The sequence below is a fragment of the Coffea arabica genome, chromosome 5e, assembly GCF_036785885.1.
Source record: "Coffea arabica cultivar ET-39 chromosome 5e, Coffea Arabica ET-39 HiFi, whole genome shotgun sequence".
NCBI classification, from domain to species: domain Eukaryota; kingdom Viridiplantae; phylum Streptophyta; class Magnoliopsida; order Gentianales; family Rubiaceae; genus Coffea; species Coffea arabica.
In genome coordinates, this window is record NC_092318.1 from 43,912,274 (window position 1) to 43,935,459 (window position 23,186).

At 39.5% G+C, this 23,186-nt stretch overlaps 2 protein-coding genes across 2 annotated transcripts; both read left to right on the forward strand.

The window, feature by feature from the left end:
* The first annotated feature begins 1,155 nt into the window (after positions 1 to 1,155).
* Positions 1,156 to 4,195, forward strand: LOC113687466 (uncharacterized). The gene is made up of 2 exons (XM_027205069.2): positions 1,156 to 1,183; positions 2,133 to 4,195. The coding sequence occupies exons 1-2, from the start codon at positions 1,156 to 1,158 to the stop codon at positions 4,193 to 4,195; spliced, it is 2,091 nt and encodes a 696-aa protein (XP_027060870.2).
* A 7,039-nt stretch (positions 4,196 to 11,234) lies between these two features.
* LOC113687468 (protein FAR1-RELATED SEQUENCE 5-like) lies at positions 11,235 to 12,407 on the forward strand. Its single transcript, XM_027205071.2, has one exon. It carries the CDS (start codon positions 11,235 to 11,237, stop codon positions 12,405 to 12,407), a length of 1,173 nt encoding a protein of 390 aa, XP_027060872.2.
* Positions 12,408 to 23,186: the final 10,779 nt, after the last annotated feature.

A 23,186-nucleotide genomic window follows, 5' to 3' on the forward strand; every position in this document is an offset into this window, starting at 1 on the left:
TATGGACTGTAGATGAGGGGTTCAAATTCCATCTGCAACAAAAAAATCCAAGGGGGTGCTATGGGTTGTAGGTGGGGGATTAAACCCCACTATAGCAAAAAAATCCCATAGCACTCCTTAATTTAGTCAAGTCTGCATATTTACTAATCCCTAATACACAAGTCTCTTTAGATTCTCCCTCGTTGTAAATTAGGATAGAATATGTTATATAATTATTATCTAACCCTTAATACACAAGTCTCCTTAGGCTCCCCCTCCCCTATAGATTAAAATAGAATAGGTTATATAATTATTATCGTTGCCAAAAAAAAAATGCAGTACAAAGTTTAGCAGTATCTCTCATCTACACACTTTAGCATAAAAAAAAAAGATGAACTTTTGTAAATAAAGTAACATCAGACACATCTTTTTCTTTTTTCTTTTTTCTTTTTTTTTGAAAAAGAGACACATCTTTTGCTTCTGTGCTCTTAAGATACAGAATAGTATGATTATTACTAGTATAGTCAATAATGGATATGTGGAGAAATCAGGAGCCCCTCTAGTTAAAACTTTAGGGAATTGATAGGGTGTAATTTTATTATTTATTTTGTTATTAATTTCTCCTATTACCTGACTTGATTTGGATTAATTGCTGGATTCTACTCATTTTTAGTATTCTGCATGTATTTCAGGGAGTAGAACAAAAATATAACAACAGGTGCTAATTTGGCAGAAAAAGAGTCCAGATGATAGAGCTTGTCCCAGGGGCATTTTTGGAAAAAAGATGTCACGTCCATTTCGGTAATTTGCAGCAAAGGAAGGATGGACGAAGGGCTGGGCCTGACTGGAGGCCGCCGCAATAGAAGAAAAAAGAAAGAGCTTCAGAAAAGATGAGGCAATTAGAATAAGAATTGGGCAGCAGAGAACTAGCGGGGGCTTTTACCTTTTCCCTTTATCTTTGACTTTTCTTCCCTAGCTTGCAGTAGTGGAGTTCTTCTTACGAGACTCATGGCAGGCATTAGCAATTCTTAGCTTTTGACTTTTCTTCATGTTGAATGCTTAGAGCTTTTCTTTTCTTTCCTCGTATGTCGTCTGTAGTGAGACAAAGGGTCACTTCGTGTGACTTTGCTATTTTCTCCTGATTGGAACGAATTGAATTCTCAAATATCAATGACAATGGCCGCAGCTTTATCTTCAATTTCGTGTGAGTTTTTTGCACCAAACATGAACTAATCTCTCCACTCTAGTCAAGGGACAACGGAGGCTCTGGTTCGCCTAAAAATTGTTAGATCGATTTAATTTAATCTTTTTCTTTTATTTATTGGTATTCGCATATCCCTTGATTGCTATGCTTATGGTTATTTAATTAATTGATTGTCATGGATTCGGATAATTAATTGATTTGGTAACCTATTGTCAATTAGGGCATTAAATCCATAATTGTTTAATTGCCCTGAAATAGTGACAACTGGCACGACTAGATTCGTGTCAGGGGGATACGCGGGCTAATCTGAAATAACCCTGGTAGTGCGTTATTTGGTTAGAATAGGGCTCCTCTAATACGTAAGGCAATTGAAAAATTAAATCTTATGAGCGTACCTATGATTATTTCTTAATTAGAGCAATGATTAACGGGCGTACCTTGATCACCGACACAGTAAGGAGGGGTTGACTGTCATCGCTTGTTTGGCAGTTATAACCTATTTATCAGTAAATAATTGGAATTGGTTTTGCATCAATGATCAATTAGGTGAACCATTACTGAAGTTATTCCTTAGCTAGATCCTTAGTTATCACTCATTAGATTTTAGTAAATTGTTATTTAATTTCTAGTTGGCTATTTTATTTTTATTATTTTACTTTTAGTTGAATTGTTTAAATTATCACCCCTGATATAAAAGCACCCCCCTTGTCACTGTGAATTTGGAAAGGAACAAGTACTCACAGTCCCTGTGGATTCGACCCTACTTACCACTATCTACAGAAATTACTTTTAGTTTGAGCAGGTTTTATTATTGCGCAGACTTCGATAACCTGTCAATTTTTGGCGCCGTTGCCGGGGACTGGCGTTATTATTTGTTTCTTTTTAAATTAATTTTTTTGTTCTAATTTTTTGATATTTTTCTAGTTTATGCCTCGGTCTTCTCGTACAGGTGATTTGATTTTTGATTCTGAGGTAGAGAAGACCGCGCGTAGAACGAGAAAAGAGACCAGACAGCTCAGAGAGGAGCACTCCAGTGCTGCATCTCAGGGACCTGAGCCAGAAGTTGAACCAAAAGATTCGTTTGGTGACACTTCAAATGACTCTGACCAGGAGGAAGGAACCATGGCTAATGCACGAACATTAAGGGAGTTGGCTGCTCCTGATTTAAATCAGCAGCCGCTATGCATTACCTTCCCCACCTTAAATGATAACACTCCATTTGAACTAAAATCTGGACTGATTCATCTTTTACTCTCTTTTCATGGTTTATCAGGTGAAGAGCCGTATAAGTATCTGCAGGAGTTTGATGTTGTGTGCAATAGTATGAAGCCCCCGGAAATCACAGAAGAACAAATAAAAATGAGGGCATTCCCCTTTTCCTTGAAGGATTCTGCAAAGGACTGGCTGTACTACCTGCCACCAGATAGCATCACCACGTGGGATCAATTAAAGAAAAAATTTTTGGATAAATATTTTCCTGCGTCCAGGGCTGCAAGTCTAAGGAAAGAAATTTGCGGGATCAAGCAGCACCCAGGGAAGTCACTCTATGAGTATTGGGTGCGGTTCAAGAAGTTGTGCAACAAATGCCCCCAGCACCAAATAAGTGAGCAGTTGCTCATACAGTATTTTTATGAGGGGCTCCTTTTCAGAGACAGGAGCATAATTGATATTGCAAGTGGAGGAGCACTGGTGAACAAAACCCCTCGGGAAGCAAGGGAGTTAATAGAGGGGATGGCAGAGAATTCACAACAATTCGGTACGAGAGAAGATGTCCTAATACGCAAGGTGAATGAGGTAGAGACATTCTCTATCCAGCAGCAGCTAACTGAGTTGACCTCGTTTGTTAGGCAACTGGCTGTAGGAAATGCATCTCAGGCCAAGGTGTCCAGGGTTTGCACTGGTATGGGTCACTCTGCAAACATGTGCCCAATGATTCAGGAAGAAACTACAGAACATGTGAACATGGCAGGTCACGTGCCCACGCCAAGAAGGCCCTATGACCTCTATTCAAGTACCTACAACCCTGGTTGGAGGGACCACCCTAACCTCAGCTATGGAGGGAACAAGCAGTCCAACTTCATGCCGAATAGACAACAAGGGTACCAGCAGCAGTACCAACCCCGACCACCTCCGCCCCCAAGCTCTGGTCCATCGTTGGAGGAAATGATGAAACAACTAATGGCAACCATTACGCAAAATCAGCAAAGGACGGATTTCGAAATGCAGGACATAAGAAATCAGATGAGTCAAATGGTCACAAAAATCAACCGTTTGGAGTCCCAAGTAAATGGAAGATTGCCATCCCAACCTGAACTGAACCTGAAGAACGTAAGTGCAATGACTTTAAGGAGCGGGAAGGAAATTCAAGGGTCCGAACTCGTGACTCCAAAGGATAAGGACGAAGAGAAGATTGAGAAAGAACTTCAGGCAGAGAATACAAGTACCAAAAATCCAGTGGTACCCCCTGACCCTATCATAGACGTTAAAACTAATCCCCCTCCATTTCCTTGCAGGTTGGAGAAATCGAAAAAACAGGACAAAGAGAAGGAGATCCTAGAGGTGTTCCGCAAGGTAGAGATCAATATCCCCTTATTAGATGCCATCAAACAAGTGCCGAAATATGCAAATTTTTTTAGGGACCTATGTGTCAACCGAAAGCGGCTGAGAGGAGACGAAAGGATCATTGTTGGGGAGAATGTGTCAGCAGTTCTCCAAAGGAAGCTTCCACCAAAGTGCGGGGATCCAGGTAGGTTTACTGTCCCATGTAATACTCTAATTAGGAATACCCTGCTGGACTTAGGAGCATCGATCAACGTAATGCATAAATCTATGTATGCTTCTCTGAACCTCGGTCCATTAAAAGAAATCGAGATAATAATTCAATTAGCTGACCGAACAAATGCATACCCTAATGGGTTGATAGAGGATGTGCTGGTTAAAGTTAATGATTTGATATTTCCGGCTGACTTTTATGTACTTGACATGGATGATTATCATTCCCCTGACCCCTAACCTTTGCTACTAGGTAGACCCTTTTTGAGCACAGCACAGACAAAAATTGACGTTAATAAGGGTACATTGTCTATGGAATTTGATGGAGAACTAGTCCACTTTAATATTTTTGATACAATGGAACATCCTGTTAACTCTCACCCTGTGTTTGCTATTCATGCTATTAATCCCTCTGTGCAAGAATTTTCTGAGTTTGCTTGTAGGGATAAATTCAAATTTACTGAGAACAAGTATAAGGGGATGAAAGCACTGTATGAGGTGAAAAGGAGTAGAAAACTAAGAAAGGAGGCTGCCCTCAAAGGCTATTTGGATCCTAGAGGAGGGCCACCGATTTCTAAGAAAATTGAGTTACACCCAGATTGAAGAGTGGTGTTCAATGTCTAGCCAAAAACGTTAAAGAAAGGCGCTCATTGGGAGGCAACCCAATTATTTCTTTTAATTGTTTGTTTTGGTTTCGTGTGATAGTTTAAATATGTTTTCCTTGAATTTGACTGATTTCGGGTTTCAATTCTCATTTTTGATGATTTGTAGGTGTCCTTCTGCCGCGTCATGACATATGGAGAGCTCACGGTCAGAATCGTCAGAAGGGGTTTCTGCCCTCATGACGTGCCCGCATCATGACGTATAGAGTGCTCATGATCAGAATCGTCAGAAGGGGTTTCTGTCCTCATGACGCGCCCACGTCAAGCGACCTGAAGAGCTCCTCATTCCGTGCCTTCGTCACGTGCCCACGTCATGTTTGCGGGAAAGGTAAGTATTCACAAAAACTCAAAAACGATTATTGATTTCCTGTTAATCTCTACTTTTGAATTCCAAAAATAAATTTTATCAATAATAATAAAAAAAAAGATGATATATGCAAAAAAAAAAATTCCAAAAAAAAAAATTTCAAGTAAGTTACAAGGAAAAAAAAAGGGAGTCTTTCCGTGAAAACAAAAAAAAAATTCTAAAATGAAAAAAAAAGAAAAAGCAAAAAAAAAATTCTAAAATGAAAAAAAAAAAAGAAAAAGCAAATATTTTTTTTTTCTTTTCCTTTCTTTCCTTTTCTTTTTCTTTCTTTCCTTTCTTTCTTCTTCTTTCTTTCTCTTTTCTTTCTTTCTTCTCCCCTGTTTCTTCTTCTCTTTCGGCCGAGCACACCTCATGGCCGCCGCCATTTCCTTCGCCCGCGGACACGCCACGACTGCCACCACCAGCTCGACCTCACTCCAGCGCCGCCACCAACTGTCCGCCACCCTTCCTCACGCGCCGCAGGCCGCCAGACTCCGCCGCTCGCTGCTGCGCAAGCCGACGCGAGCGCCGCCCCGCTGCCCCACGCCACTGCTCTGGACGCACCTTCCTCGCTCAACCGCACACCCCTCCCATCTCTCCCTCTCTCCTCGCGGTCCTCACTCTGCCCACAGCTCCACCGTGAGCTACCGCCGCCACTTCTGCCCCAGCTCACTTCCACCGCTCGCCAACCTCGAGCTGTACCCAATCTCGCCGCCAGCCACTCCTCCTTGCGCCTCCACCACCGTAGCTTTTACCAGCAAGGGAACTATTGCCCTTTTGTTAACCACCACCAACTCCACCTGCTTCGCCTATCGACCAGTGGAGGTATTTGTCACTCAGTCCTCAACTGTGGCAGTGTTAGTATTATTTTGGTTTACCGGTGACTTGGTTTTGGTTGTGTGTGGTTTATCTTCCATTATTCGCTACACCAGTGGTACTGGTGAAGTAACTGGACCTTAATTTGGTACCCTAGTTTGGTTGGCTGCGTTCTTATTGTCCAATATCTATATTGTCTTCATTGAAATTGCTGATTTAGAGTTAAAACTTTAACTGGCCAAATGGAGCCATTTGTTGAGAATTTAGATGAGCTGAAATATTGCACTTGTTTGTTCAATTGGGAAGCTTCTATACCATATACATTGCTTGTTGTCCGAATTGAGCTACATTATTTGGGGGATCTCACTAGTGTGGGTTAGCCGTTGAACTTGTTTCATCCACTGTTTGGGTATTTTGGCTTCACTAGGTCACTTCTACTCTTTTGGCTGACTGTTGGAGGCTGGGCACTTGGAATTACTCTGCTACTGTCGAATTTATGAGTTATTATTGATTGCATTGTTCTTTCTTGGGGCTGTTTGATTGGATTGTGCATTCCATTTTTCTGTCAGTGGTACTGGTTGGAGTGTTTTCACTTCAATTTGATGCTTCTTTTGGGTTGGTTACATTGTGCGGTTAATTGTCAAATTGGGACCATTTATTGGGATTCTGGTTGACCTTTGTCTACTTTTACCTGTAAATTTGGGAGCCGTTGTTGCCTGATGAATTGGGAGACATAGATGGCTATTGCTCTGCCCTGATATTGCTTGGTTGCTGGCGCATTCTCTATCTTATGATTGGGTTAATACTTAGGGCTGTCGATTTACTACTGCTTTGCTCTGCTATAGCAATTTCTCTCATTTTGGACTGTGATTTGCACCAGTGGTACTGGTGCGAGTATTTGTTACCTCTATTTGATTCGACATCCAATTGACTGCCACGGGCCTGTGACTATGTGGCTATTACTCAATTTCTGAACTCATATCGCTGGGGTCAACATATTATTTTTGACTGACTGAATTGGGTAGTCCCTGTGCTTATTGACGTGCATTTGCTAGTTTCCAATTGTTGATAATAGTTTCTGATTGTTGGTTTTGGAGTGCAACTGTTGCTTTGTTGACCATATTTGGGCTTGGGTGCCCGTGTTTGCTTTTGCAATTGACTATTGAGTTGGGGAACACCAGTGACTATGGATTTGCATTTGTTGGTTGATATCTTTGTTGGATATTCTGTCTTTTGTTGTTTGGGGTGATAATTGGCGACAATGGTGAGTGGCGCCACTTACAAGCACAGGTTCACAACGTAGATGAGCGAATGACGAACATCACCCGCCAAGTGGCAAGGATGTCTCAGAACCTGGCCTCGTACCTTCCCCACGTTGGTTTCCCTCCGCAGCTGCCAAATTCCTTTAACCACTTGAGAGGGAAGTTTCGTTGTCCTCTTTGCTTTAATTATTTTATTCCCTCCATCGAGGACAATGTAGGATCTAGGTGTGGGGGGGACAACTGTACTAGTTTCTTTTTCTAGTTTTTAGTTTTTAGATATTTTTCTTTTATTTTTAGTTTGTTATTTGTCTAGTTTTTGCTTACTTTTTGTCATTTATCTGTCTAGCTCTGCCAAGTTTGATGTTGGATTGTTGCCTCTAGCTCTGCTATTGCCTGCTATTTCTGCTATTGTTGCCTCTATTTCTGCTATTTATCGAGTTAATGTGGTTGATTCCAAAAACATCTCTTTGGTGAATATCGATGATTGTTTTACTCTTATAATTTTCGGTTAACTTTCCTAGGTATAGGGAATGATTGTTGGCATTTTCATGTGAATTGGTCCGGTTATTAACCTTAGTTCTCCATATTTGAAAATGAGGCTAGCTGATGCAAGTTTTCTTTTGGTTCTTGTGTTATATTGAGTTTTTGTGATTTTTAGTTATGAATAAATTTGACTGTACTCCGCTATTAGTTACTACTGAGTAACCGGGGATCTACACCTAAAAGTGTTGATTCTCGCGTCAAAAGGTAGTAATTCCTATGAGTACATGGTCGTATAGCGATAGGAGCTGAGTAACCGAGCTCTTTCATCTAAAAATATGGGAGTTCGCGTCAAAAGGCTCTAATGGCTAGCGACGTCTTTTGTTACTATTGAGAAAAGCAAAAAAAAAAAGAGAGAAAAATAGAAAAATAGAAAAACATGAAAAAAAAGTGAATGTTGTGTTAGTGTATAATAAAAGTCAGCTTGCCGATTTATGGATTTAATGTTGAGATTTTGGTTAATAGTTGGACCATTTGCTGATAAATGTTGTGTGTCATTCCTTTTTTTTAGATTAGTTAACCTGAAATTAGAGGAGTTTATGGTTTATAAGCTAACCGAAGTGATGTTTCTTGGATCTTGATCACTGATGCTTGATATATATTTTTCTTGATATCTTGGCAATATGGTAGATAGAGCAATAGCCATTGTCAAATACTGGTGTTTGTTTGCTGCTCTTATGCTTGAGGACGAGCATGGTTTAGGTGTGAGGGGAATTGATAGGGTGTAATTTTATTATTTATTTTGTTATTAATTTCCCCTATTACCTGACTTGATTTGAATTAATTGCTGGATTCTACTCATTTTTAGTATTTTGCATGTATTTCAGGGAGTAGAACGAAAATATAACAACAGGTGCTAATTTGACAGAAAAAGAGTCCAGATGATAGAGCTTGTCCCAGGGGCATTTTTGGAAAAAAGATGTCACGTCCATTTCGGTAATTTGCAGCAAAGGAAGGATGGACGAAGGGCTGGGCCTGACTGGAGGCCGCCGCAATGGAAGAAAAAAAAAAGAGCTTCAGAAAAGATGAGGCAATTAAAATAAGAATTGGGCAGCAGAGAACTAACGGGGGCTTTTACCTTTTCCCTTTATCTTTGACTTTTCTTCCCTAGCTTGCAGTAGTGGAGTTCTTCTTACGAGACTCATGGCAGGCATTAGCAATTCTTAGCTTTTGACTTTTCTTCATGTTGAGGGTAATTTCTGTAGTGTATTCACATATTCCGAAGACAGGTGTGGAAAGCAAATAATATGGCAAAGAAGCCTCCACGTTGCAACCTGACAAGTACGGACGACGAAAGGGAATAATTCTAGAAAAGGAAGTGATGACCTATAACCGCAGTTTGGACAGTGGAAATGTAGCGTACTGCACAAGCTGAAAATGCATTGGGGTGAAACGGAATTAACAAAAATATAATGGGCTAAGGAGTAAAAATAAACCCGTTAACTTTATTAAAACAACCCCAATTTTCAACTCTTTCGTCCATAATAACAACGGAGAGTACCCATTTTACTTGAATACAAATGTTAGTGATCGGACAATAGCATATTCGAATGCATTTTTGAATAAAGAGCCAACTCTTTATGGCTTTCCTGCACTACAACTAAAGATTAAATCCATTTTGAGGACCATTATTATATTCAAACGGGTGTCTCAGTTTAAAAGTGTCAGCTCCCCTTGGTTTTCTTCCATTACAACAACATAAAACCCAAGGTGGCATAAAGACAGACTGATTTATCGGATAAAATGAAATTAAACCCGCTGGTGAGTAAAAGACCAGCTGTTTGTGCCTTTCAACCATTGCAGTGACAGAGTACCCCAACGTGCCTTAAATACAAATGTTGGGTTAAGGGATAAAATTTAGTTAAAACGGTTGTCTTATAAACGACCAGTTCTTTACGGCTTTCGTCCATCAGACGTTCAGGAGAACCCAATTTCCTTGAATACAAATTTTTTTATCGGGAAGCATAAAAATTAACAGCCGGTGTCGGTTCTGTTGTATAGTACTAAACAAAGCCATGCTGGGGCCACGGAAGAGGAAGCGTATTAGGTACTAAACACACAGCCATGTTGGGGCCCGCAGTGATGCGTGTGTTTGAAGACAGGTGGTGAGGTCGGAATCGAAGGCAAAAATTTGGTAAAGAAGAAGTCAAGGCCGGAATAGACAGAGGTGGTGTCTACTGGCGTAAATTCAGGCGCAGGCGGTGACGGTAGATATATCTGAGGAAGGCCCTTCCGAAGCTGTGGTGACAGAATGCAGCGGCGTGGAACAGAAGCAGAGAAATCAAAGGTGAGTACTTTTGTCCATAACTTTGACAAATGGAGTAAAATAACGAGTAAAACACCTGTACGTCTAGTAGGGTGATTTCTACAGTTCTTGTAAGAGGCAATGATAGAGGAATAAGGAATACGAAATACGGGGTGTAAGACCCTGCGTCTTCGAACAAAGATGAAACGAAACCGAAAAATTATCGTAGTTTATTTGTGCACCGAGCTTTGTGTACGTACGTAGGAAGTGTTGGTCCTGTAATTTGTATTAAATTGTGTAAAGAAAATTAAGCAGAAATGAGTGAAGACGTGAAGAAGACGTTGTAACAGGACTAAAGTATTAAAACAGAGTGATTTGGATGGCCGTGTGGACATCGATAATGGGCCCCGTACTGCATTGCGAATGGTTATGTGAAAAGAAGTAAAGAAACACACAGTAGAGGTTGAGTTAGTGGGTGTTAATGAAAATGCATGTCGATAGTGGTATTTTGTGCTAAAGGTTGTTATAATTGCATCAGCCACACTTATAAAAACTGTGTATATGAATGTTAGAGTAATGTTTATCGTCTGTATTTTGTGAAAGTTGTGAGGTAAAGTATGGTTTGTTAACTGAAATGATCGTGTATATATGTTTTGTTCCATTAGTAGACGATCAGTATTTATGTTACAAACGAAAGCATATGGGGAGGCTGAAAAAAAAAATATTAAGCGACCATGGTTAGAATAAACATTGAACAACCACACAGGGGTTGTAACTATGGGGCAGGATGGGGCGCTTAAAACTCATGACATGTTGCAGGAAACAGAGAACGGAAAAATTGGGATGGATGGTTGCGGCAGGTTAAGGTCATTTGACCTTAACCAAGAACTTGAGTGTGACCGAGACACATTCAGTGAAGAAAGCGGTGGTTCAATAGGAGGACACGAAGATGAGGAGGCAGATGAATTGGTGGGCGCAATAGGCGTGGATGACGTAATGAAATTAACATTTGACACGGAAGAAAAAGCTGGGAAATTCTATAATTTGTATGCGAAACTAAGCGGATTTGGGATTCGTAAAAGTAATGCCAAACGAGATGCAGATGGCATTTCAAGATTTAGAAAATGAGTATGTTGCTATGAAGGTTATAGGAATGAAAAGTGGTTTAATTATGAAGACCGGAAAAGAGAAGCAAAACCAATCACAAGGACCGGATGTGGGGCTTGCTTTCGCGTGAAATATGACGTAGAATCGGTAAAGTATGTGGTGACACATTTCATTATGGAGCACAATCACCCGCTGGCATCAGAGGCAAGTGTGTAACACATTAGGTCGCATAGAAAAGTGAGCGATGCAGAACATGCACAGGCAAAAAGTCTAAAGTTGGTTGGGGCCAGGAATGTAGAAAATGGACGAGGAACGTAGAAAAGATATTTTGAATGGCGATGCAGAAGGGGCACTTGGGTTCTTGGCAGCGAAGAAGGATGCCGATGACATGTTCTTTTATAAATATCATGTAGATAATGAAGGAAGATTGGCAAGGTTGTTTTGGACAGATTCTAAATCTCGTGTGGACTTCAGTGTATTTGGAGATGTATTGGTGTTTGATACAACATACAAAATAAATAAATACCGCAAGCCACTAGTTGTACTTGCAGGGGTAAACAACCATTTGAACAGTACTGTTTTTGGCTGTGCACTGCTATCAGATGAGAGGATTGAAACATATGAATGGGTGCTAAGTACATTTGTAGAGGCTATGAAAGGTAGAAAGCCAGTAGCAGTGATGATAGATGGGGACAGTGCAATGCGAAGAGCGATAAAGAATCTTCTCCCGGATGCTTGTCACAGGCTATGTTCCTGGCACTTGCATAGAAATGCACGGAGTAATATTCGCTGCGAGGAGTTTAATAATAGGTTGTATAACCTGATGGCGAGAAAGTGTAGCACTTTTGAGTTTGAGGATCGGTGGGCTAGGTTAGTTAATGAATGTGTGGTGGTAAAGAATGAGTGGGTGAAGAAGTTGTACCGTAGGAGAAGGTTATGCGCAGAGGCCTATTTACGCGATCATTTTTTTGCAGGTATGAGAAGTACTCAAAGGTGTGAGAAAATGCATACTTTTTTGAATGAGTACTTGAATGAAAAAATGCGACTATATGAATTCGTTAGAAGTTTTGATTTGGCAATAGCATGGCTTCGACATACTGAGAGCAAAGCAGTTCACACAAGCGAAAACACAAAACCAGTCTTAACCACAATCCTACCCAAATTAGAGGGGAGCGCAGCGGAGGTGTTTACAAGGAATGTGTTCTTCATGGTGAGGAAGCATTTGAACAGGCAAGGACTTCTAATTTCTGAGGACTGGAGCGAGGATGGAGGGAGTCGTACATATTATTACTCGAAATATGGTGGACACGAAATAAGTTGGAGGGTGGATTATGATAGGTCAATGGAGAAGCTAATATGCTCTTGCATGAAATTCGAGTCAAAGGGGATTCCTTGTGCTCACATGTTTCGAGTAATGGTGGTAGAAGGAATGAACAGGATCCCAGAAGCATGCATTTCGAAGCGGTGGACATAGAGAGTTTACTGTACTAATAATGGAATGAAAGTATTTGTTGCAGACGAACAGTTGACACAAATGGCCAGATATGGCACTTTAAAGTCTAGCTGTAATACTATGTGTTACTATGCGTCCTACATGGATGATGCGTTTACTGACCTGCAGCAGATGTTTGACAAGCATTCTGTGGACCTAAAGGAGAAGTGGATTGCAAGGGGATATGGGGGAGACGGATTTGCAATGGATTCAAGAGTGATGAACGATAGAAGTAGAAGAACATTCGGGCTGTTAGATCCCAGGGTGTCCCGGTGTAAAGGTGATCACAAGCATGCAGAAGCAAAGAAGAAAAGAAAGTGTGGTCATTGCAGGTACTATCGGAAATGCATACGTAGTTATACAGTAGTGAATTGATAAAATGCATGAAGTGGACAGTGAACGTAATAATGAAGAAGTGGGTATTTTTCGTTCTTATTATCAACAGTAGGAAAATAAACACATAATTAAAAGTGCATACAAAGTATACAAAGTTATTGGCAATGCAAGAAAGTTGAAGTGGTGTAATGTTAGCATTTTGCTTAGTTGACGTGATTACTTGCAGTCACAAATGATTTGACATGTGATATATGGGTTGAAGATTGCAGGCAGGCCACAACCAACGAACATGCCCATACAAAAAGAATTCGCACAACACAGCAGTTCATGATGATCATATGGAAAATTGTTTGGATGACTCGCTGGAAAAATCATTTGAAATTGGTACGGGGTGGAGCGACTCAGGCAAATGGAGAGGACAAGCATTTGTAGCACAACCATTCGGTAGCGGTGGAAGGGACACAGGTGACCAACAAAGAAGTCCAGGAGAAAGATGAGGCACTACTGTCGTGATGCTTCGGTTTGCAGTTACGCAATAAATAAGGCACGTTTTGGTGAGTTGAGGTGCAAGAGTATTCAAGGTTGCTAGGTCTAGATGGGTAAGTCATTGTAGTTCCACCGAAGGGGTCATGCACAAGATGCATGACTGTCATGGTTGCGTCGTAAGCACTGTTGTAGCAAATAGTGCTACAGCACTTGGTTAATAGGAGAGCAAGTAGTTGACAAATAGTGTATTAGAGGAACCAAACTTGTTATGGTCCTTTTTTGTAAATAGAAAATTAAGTGGAAGCGTATGTTGCGCAAAATTTCTTCGTGGGATAGACGTTTTCCGAAGTGGCTACTTGGGAATCAGCTTCAGTTGCCCAGGTTTTGTAAACTGGTGCCTTACGCTGCTGCTATAAACAGCTTTTACGATATGGGCGGTTTGTTCCTCTCCTTGCTATCCTAACCAATGACCGTAAGGCCCAACGCCTTTTCTTTTGCCCATCGTTCCATTCAGGTGTAGGAACAGTAACTTCTGTTTCTCCCCATCTATTTTCATTGCTCACAATGTTATGCGTCTCTTCAGTGCACCAATAATAACAATGGTATTATTAGTTATATGTATTATATATGTATATTAATTTATATAATATAATTAATATTATGAATTATATTAATAATTATACATATTTACTAATAGAAATTATTAATTAGTTCGAGTAACTTTAATAATACATTTGTACTAATATATTTAATTAGCCAATAACTATCAATTACGATTAATTATTTTTACAGCATTTGTACATTTCCGTTGGAGTTTACTATTTTACGTAACTTGTTTGCACACGATTAATGAATTTCTATATGATTTATAACAATTATGCAATGTCCGCGTCATGTACGTAATCTAAATTCCTATGAACTGTAGAAAAAATTCCACATGTTTACTGACACTCCATCCGAACAACTTTGATACATCAGTTTATTTTGGTGACATAGTTTAACAAAAATTGGTATACCCTGTTGGAACAATCCACTTAGGTAGCAATACTCCGTCAGCCTCCCTCACACTAATTACTTGTACAACTGTGTGGAAACTTGAACTGATATAAATAAGTTCGAACAATGTAATGCATTAAGTATGATAGATTTATAGTAACAACAACTTGCATTTAAATTGTTTTGTTGTAAGACAAAAAATAAGAACAGGGCTATAAATTAGTTGTGGGAAATTGACGGTGACAAATTTTCTATCAAAGCAGTTAAACGGTACAAATTTAGAGAAACAAGTTCAATGTTACCAATTATCTGTCAACTGTTAACATTTTTCGTGTTCAAGTTTAAAATTGTATCAGAAGTACACAACAGACGTGGCGATTGCTCACAGCTCGGCTTTGTTGGTGGGGACTCCCAACTAGTTTGCATGCTCATTCCTCTGGCTACACAACCTTGTTTGCGGTTATGGGCCATGGGTGCTCAGTCTTTGGCATTATGAATTCCCTGACATTCGTGAGCTTTGCCTCTACCAAGGTCATCCGCAAATGTCTCCGTCCCGGCACTTGTGTTCGGACGCTTAGAAACACAGGATTCCAGGCCACCAATTCCACCGCGAAGGCAGCGTTTCCCTGCCCCCTTTTGGAGCTTCAATGCACTTTCCAAAATTACCTGTATTTGATATAGCCTTTGGTCCACCACTTGTGAGTTGTCCGACACATTGGATGCCAAACGAAATATTTCTGCACTTTTTTCTAAGACTTTCTTTCTGAGCCCTATGCACTGAACAAACAGGTTCTCGTACCATTGTCTAGGCACCTAAGCGGAAACAACACAGATGGCTGTATTAATTTTACACAAATTGCTAAAATTAAATGCCGAGTGAAGTACAGGGCGAAGAATGCCATACCACATCACCAACAGCACATGGAAGAGGCAACCCTATTACATCGCCACCAACTCTGTGAATACCCTCTTGCTGCAGTGATCCATCAGTTTGTATGCACAACACAGACCAGGGAGGGTAATTAATTGGATGTTACAGTGACGGTGTTGTAGCCTCACTTAGTGGCAAGTGGTCACATATATGAATTACGCACTCCTTCCCACTGGGTGGCAACGCGGAGGAAGTCATTGGTTTCATTAGCTTGCTGCGCACAAACTCGTCATACGTAGCATATGGAGGGGGATCTGGGAAAAGACTTGCAATGGGCAGTCCATGAAGCAAATCATGTAGCGTGTTTCCTGAAATTGTATCAGTGCTATACATATCTGATGGCCGATGGGAAGGTTGCTTTGCACATACACCTGCCTAATAACCCTCTCACCCAGGTAGTAAAATCGTCCCATGGGGCCATCCAAAAGCAATCTCGTTGCAGTTAGTTCCTTGGATTTGAGATACCGACTCGGCAATGCCATTGCAGGGAAGGGCAGCCAGTTGACCTATGACACACAATTAACAAGCGATGTAACATTGGTTTGTTCAACAGGCGAAACAAATTCATAACAACAGTTAACACTTAGGCGGTAGAAACTATTGGATGTCCTAAGTACGGGAACTAACGTTTTCCGGGTTAATGGTGTCAATTGCGCGGCGAAAATGTTCGACCGTAGACGGTGATTGTCGGCTGGCTCTATTACACGAGCGCCATCGCCACATTGTGGGCAATACGTCCCTCTCGTCCTGTTTCAGTTTATACGGATTTAACTGAAGAATTTCATAAGCCCACACCTACAGGTTGTCGTACAAATTATGTCCAACGTTCGAGATGAACACTAACTGCCTGAAAAGTTTATGTAACGGAACATGGTAATGTCGAATTGACACAGAGTGAAGGCAATTCTGGACTTACCTCCCAAATGAAGCTGTAGCTGCCAAGGCTTTTCGTCCGGCGTCGGAAGACGACGGACATAAATCTGTACAAGGTTGCCATCCCCGCCCCTCCCCAGTTATAATCCCCTATACGATCTACGTCCTCCAGCGCAGGCAGACAGCACAGGTGAATTGTTTCGGCCGTGTTGCTAAGTAAAATGCGGCCAAGCATGTAGAGAAAGAAAGCTCTAGTTAGATGTGCCAGCTGGACGTCGTCGTTGTCGTCAATCGCCTTGTCTTTGTAGAATGACAATATATCGGTAACTCTGATGGCACCGGCCGAAGCAAAAGCTGGCACCCAACCCAATTGCTCGTTGATGTAATTGGCATTTTCGCTAACAATGTAATCCCACGGAATGGGCAAGCCGCCCACTGCAACACCGGTTATATAGGTGAAGTCCAAGGGTGTCAGTGTCATCTCTCCGAAAGGCAAGTGGAAGGAGTTTGTTGAGTCCCACCATCGCTCCGCAAGTGCGACAGGCAATTTCCTATCTCTATCGGCCACGGGCAAGTGGCTCAGAAAATCCTCAAACCCAGCACTAACAACTTTCGCGGCCACCTTACGAGGCAGCCTCTTCCACCACTCCATAATTTCGACTGACGACCCTCTAGGATAAATTGAATAGACTTCCTGTGCATTAATGTAGAACCAATTCAGGCAGTTATATATAAGTATAAACCAAATGAGGACTTAGGGCAAAATAAGCACAAGTAATTGTCGACATTGATTGTGCAACATGTACCCCCTGTGCAAGGAAAATGTGCGATATGTGGGTTTTCCGATCAACCAGCAGTTCTTGCGAGTGTTCTTCATCACGCGGTGGCCGGTAGCGATGGAGCCTGCCCATCGCACGGCTTTTGGAGTTGGATTTTGGACGAATATTGTGACGGCGTAGCCTATATCAAAATCCCTGTCGCCCCACCCGCGATTATGAACAGCTTTGCCGTTAAGTGCTGCGGCCTTGTAGGTGCGTAGGCGTCTTTCTTCGCCTGACATTTGAATAGTTATACATTTTGGACGGCTGTGGCCAGGTTGGGCGTGCAATGGGCTTGTACCTTGTAAGTAGGGTTGCAAATTGGGAAATATGTGTTACAGTGACGGTCGGCGCGTGTGCTATGCATGTTTTCATTGGCCTTGACATACATACCCTTCTCAGTTTTACTTGGACGAGTAAGGAAACAGTATTGTGGCCAACCTGCGCGTCGTAAGCAATGAAATGTCTCCGAACGTTTCATTATAGCAAGGGGAGAAATTTGGATTAGATAAGATGAAAAAATTTGAATTTAAAAACACAAACCGCAATTGAGGGATATTAACAGCTAAAATTGAAAAGCACCCGTAATGGATGGTCCGGACGATAAATGAATACGGGTTGCCAGAACTCCACTGACACTATGTTGTTGCACGGCCAGGGCCCTCTAGAACATTAGTTAAATACATAGCAACAAATGTTTTAGTGCACAATGAATAGAAATATAGGAAAAATATTAAGTATAAAAACAATTAAAATTTGCTGTGAAAAGAACTTTCATATATAAAGTTAACCCCAATTTATTGTGATTTGGAAAAAGAATTTTTAACCAACATTATGTGTACGTAATGATACCAAAAAAGAAAACAAAGCAAATCCATTATGTGTGCATTATCGGTTTAATAGCAGCATAGTTTTAGTTGTAATTAAATAAACAGTAGTCATAATGTTTCTTACATTTTATTAATTAGAAAAAATATAGAAAGCCACAAAAACCTGTGACTAGCTTCAACATCAAATAAAAAAAAATACAAACTTGCATATTTTTGTTTCTTTTTTGAGAGAAATAGCGAGTTAATCTATCCATTTAAATCATGTCTAATAGCCTTACAAATAGATGAAAACATTATCTAACGAAATAGTTATAGAATATGTATAGCAAGTTTAAATAAAAACATGAATTGCCATCTTTGTAAATCTACATATGCAAATTCAAATACAACATTTTGTTTGATTGCAAATATGTCTTCTTAATGAAAATAGATTTTTCTAATAATATTTTGTATAGTGACACTCTAAGCTAAAAGCCTCAATACTAACTTCCACCACCAATTGCATTCCTTTGAAAACTGAAATTGTTTTAGCTAGTCAAATCAACAAAATATTATTAACTTCTTTAGTCAAATAGTAATGACATGTCCATTCCTATGCCTAACAATCATCTCAAACTCTAATTACATTATCTATCATTATGGCCAATAAAAAAGGATAAGAGTAAGTCATATAGAACCAGTTTAAGTAAAAGATTCTGAAATCTAATTTTGCACTTCTTTTATTTCCAAGCTATCATTTGCTAAAATTAAAACCATGAAAATAAACTACCTATCATGGATACAAGCTAGTCATTCAAAATGTTGAATGAAGAGATATAAAATATTATCTTCACATTCTAAATTGCTAGCCCCAACAAATATTTTACACATCACCCACCTTATCCAGTTGGGTCCCATTTTTCACAATTAATAAACTTTATATATATTAAAATATAATTACCTATCCATCAATTAAGGGATTGGGTTAATATTTAATTTAATAAGCATAATTTTTTTCTAAATGATCATTGTTTACCTTGGATTTTCATTTATTAGATTTTTTTCTCCTCTATTGTAGTACTATCACCCTATTATCAAATAACAATTTTAATAAATAAAAAATTAGAATGATAAAATGAATCTGCCCAAATCACTCTTTTTGATACCTCTAACAATTCTTTCTTTGTTAGCCTAAAAATTTTTCATGTAATCACCACTCGTCCTGTTGTCAACCTTAGTTTATTTTTTTCCAAAAATAAAAATATCAAAAAGTAGTGTGGCCATAAATAAAATATAAAAACTAAAAAAAATGTTTCTTTAGATTTGGGGGAAAATATTCATAGCAGCACATACCTCTTTTGGGCAGAAAAGAAAGTTAGATGAGGAAGAAATAGGTGAGAAAAGCAATAAGCAAAGGTTGCTGATCAAGATGCAAAAAATGACAAAATAAATATCAAATATTATATACCAAGAAGAGACATTAAACGTAGAAGATTATGAATCATAATTATTGGACTATGGAAGAAAGGAAATTTGAAACCCATTCTTGATCTCCTTAAATGAAATCATTCATTTAGTTAATTATGGGGGAAAATGAAAGAAAGTGCATGAACTAATCCAATAGAGAAAAAAATAGAATAAATGATTAGGATGATAGGGGAAAAAACGGAGTACAAAGTAGAAACTATATAAGATACACGTAGTGCACGTGAGGATTTGTCTAATTACCTTTATCTTCAATCAAAAAAGAGAAAGGAAATAAAGCGAACAAAAGAAAAAACAAAGCAGAATGAATAAAAGAAAAGGAAAGGAATAGGCCACGTGTGAAAATGAGAGAGATCCACTTGGCAATCATTGGAGCTGCTATAGTAACTCCACTTTGTTCTTATATAATGGATTAATAGGTAGATATTGTGGTACAAAATAATAAACATATCTATACTAACACTTTTTGAAGAAGAGATGCTTAATATTTCGGGAAAAAAGTAATCTAGAATCATGTACATGGTAACAGAATTTTTAATGCATTTAAAGAGACAGTTAGCATGGGTGGTAAGATGAAAAGCGTTTCTTAAATAATTCAATGCATCAATATTGGACAGAACATATGATGTTAAGGTCCATATACAAAAAACCTATAATAAAAAACAAGGATCTCAAGTTCTCAACCAATTAATTTTGTTCCATTTTTCAAAAAAAATCATTCTCCTATCTTGTGCCCCTAAAATTGTTGAATGCATTTACTTTACCATTTTTTACAAAGTTTAACGTCGTATTTTTAAAAAAATGTCTGCAATATGTGTTTTTAGACTTCTTACGAATATTCAAAATCACAATCATCTATATCGTATCCCTTCAATCCCCTTTATTTTTTATTCCCGTTTCCATCCATCCCTGTAACCCATACTTTTTGGCAATATTCCCTATCACTCTTCAACTTCTCACCATTTTGTTCCCTCCCTCCTCCGCTTATATGTAACCTCTAAATTCATGTCGCTGCGACCCCGTACATTTAACTTTATGTATCATAATAAAATATAAAAATTTTATCGGAATTGCTACCGTAAATATTCACAGTCTTACAGTCAACAATTTTATGGCCACGACATACCAATTTTATGGTACATGGGTATTTGTTAATATGGATCTGTCGGATATTGATACATTTTTCAAAAACTATTTCTAATCTTCCCAACCAACCTAACCCTCTCATTCACTGTATTTAACAATCGTTCTGTTATGTAAATCATTATAGATTACAAAATTTTTTAGCATGTCATGCATCACTTATTCCAGTGTGTAAAGTGCTCGATGTTTTGCAATTAATATGTTTTGCTTGAAAAAGATTATTTTATGTTGGGCAAAACTAGATGTAAGCTAAAGTTGTAATTGTTGAGAATTGTAATTTTGTTCCTCATGGAATACATAAGATATAAGATAAAATGGCCATTTTTTTTTTTTTTCTTCTGTGTAAGTGGGAGATATTGAATCCAAAACCCCCTATTTACACTCCCTCCTCCCTTGCCACCCACGTCAACCCTCTCCCAGATAAAATGACCAATTTTAGTTTGAGTAAATAATAGAATGATTAATATTAGTTAAATTTGAAGATAAAATGACCAATTTTAGTTTGAGTAAATAATAGAATGATTAATATACTAGTTAAATTTGAAGATAAAATGACCAATTTTAGTTTGAGTAAATAATAGAATAATTAATATATTAGTTAAATTTGAAGATAAAATGACCAATTTTAGTTTGAGTAAATAATAGAATGATTAATCTATTAGTTAAATTTGAAGATAAAATGACCAATATTAGTTTGAGTAAATAATAGAATGATTAATATACTAGTTAAATTTGAAGATAAAATGACCAATTTTAGTTTGAGTAAATAATAGAATGATTAATATATTAGTTAAATTTGAAGATAAAATGACCAATTTTAGTTTGAGTAAATAATAGAATGATTAATATACTAGTTAAATTTAAAGGCGGGAACATGCTTCGTCCTTAAAGCAAAGGCACGCTGCAGTAGTCATCACATTGGACTTGACGGTGAAAGGCGGGCCACCAATGAAGTATGACCGCACATTATCTGTCAATCCGTACACGAGGCTGTAAATCTTGTCCGATAAGCAAGACTGAGACTGGCGCCAGTCTCGTCACCTTTTGGAATTACCCCGCCAACCAGAGCAAAAATTGCTCTCCAAGCTCTGGCGCCAGTCTCGTCAACTTGGAGAATTACCAACCGAGTACCATCATCTTATAACGGAGGATTTATTGAAAATACGTAGTGTTTTATTCAGAAATGTTTTTATCTGTATTTTATCCCTTAAATTAAGTTGTGTACGATACAAATGGGTACTCTTTTGTTGTGATGGAGGAATGCCGTAAACAGCTGGTAATTTCTTCGAAAATGGTTGCATTGTTATTCGACCCACAACTAAATGTATTTGTACAAGGGAAAATGAGTACCCTGTTGTTGTAATGCCGGAAACACATAAAAGGCTGGTATTTTATTGGAAAAAATAATTGTTATTATTGTATTCGGAAAAACATGTCTGTCTACGGAAAAGGGTACTCTGTTCTCATATGCCTCCCGAACCCGTCCACAGCTGGTCTTCTACAGCGGGGTAGTGCAATTCAGAAATATGCATGCGATTTGGTTCTTCTAATTTTCCCAAATAAAAATTTAGATGCAGTGCCAACTGTGACTTATTATCGCACTAACCTAACTTTGGTTGGTTAACCGTGGTCTGCAAAAGGATGCCTGAAAGAGGTCAAACTGCTCTTAACCACTCAGTCGAATCAGTCGATGCACTGCAAGCTCCTCCATTTAAACTCAGGTCCGTCATCCATATCTCCTCCTATAAGAGCTTCCCACAACTAAACTTCTTCCTTGCATGCCCATTCACTTCCGCATTGGTTTCGCACAACAACCTTCGCTATTGCATGCCGCATCAGCTTCATACAACCACCTTGTATAAGTTTCGCATCTTTCTTTACCACCTGTAACACGTAAGTAGACGAAAGATTCGCTTCGTTCTGCATTTTCTAACCCCTGAACCGACCAGCCTCCTCGTAACAAAATCCTTTTGCAGACTGACTCATGGCACTTGGACGACTCCCTGAAATACATGTCCTCAACAACGGAGGCATGGTCGGCTACTTTCAACATGAGGTCTTACCACTTCACCACATTGGAGTGAAGTGGATAGTTGAGGAAGCGCTGGTTCGGTTAGATAGGTTTCCCGGAGCGGAGTTTCGCAGTCGATGCTAGTGTCTTGCATCCCCGTTCGCAACCCCATTGCGAACGAGGAAGTATTCCGGTCGCTGGTCAAGTGGCGCCGCCGTCCACTCCCGCTTATGCAGAACCTGAAGGCGTTTTACATCATGACCTACAATGCATGGTTTGTGGGCAAGGAGGAATTTGTTGCCCATTTCCTCGGTCTAAAACCACTGCTCCATACCGACGTCTGGATCCTCTTCGGCGCCAACTTTGAAGACTGGTCTGTAACAAGGTTTCTGGCTGAACAGGGGTATCCCGCCAGTATGACACGCAACGTTGCCATTGCGGACAACCTTCACACCGCAACCATTTGCTGGAATCCATCAGCTGTAGAGATCACGTTTGAAGACAGAGATGCTATTGACAGCCTTCTCCTCACTGTGCGGCGCAAAAAATACCGCAGCTTTCTCAGGCTAGCTACCACGGTTGCCTCCTTAAACCCTATGTTTGGTCTTATTGTGGAGCGTTTCGAGTGAAGGTTCGCATGTACGGCGGTGTGCTTTTAATTTTTTTGTTCAAGATCATATTTTGATGGTGGGTGGTTTTTTGTTCATGCCCCTTGCTGTTGTTGGGCGTACCATGCATGGTTTTGATTGTTAGCGTATGAAGGGTAGGGGTTAGGGGATGATAATATGCAAGGCCTGAAAATTAGGAGGGCACCGTTTGTCGGATATGTAAGCGGAGGTACTTAAATCCAAATATATAAGTAAGAACTTGTTT

Excerpts from the sequence above, each read along its gene's own strand:
- LOC113687466 (XM_027205069.2), top strand. The coding sequence starts at position 1,156 with ATGGCCGCAGCTTTATCTTCAATTTCGT. Across the intron at positions 1,184-2,132 it reads AGCTTTATCTTCAATTTCGT|GTGATTTGATTTTTGATTCT; the intron begins GTGAGTTTTTTG and ends CTTCTCGTACAG.
- LOC113687468 (XM_027205071.2), top strand. The coding sequence starts at position 11,235 with ATGGACGAGGAACGTAGAAAAGATATTTTGAATGGCGATGCAGAAGGG.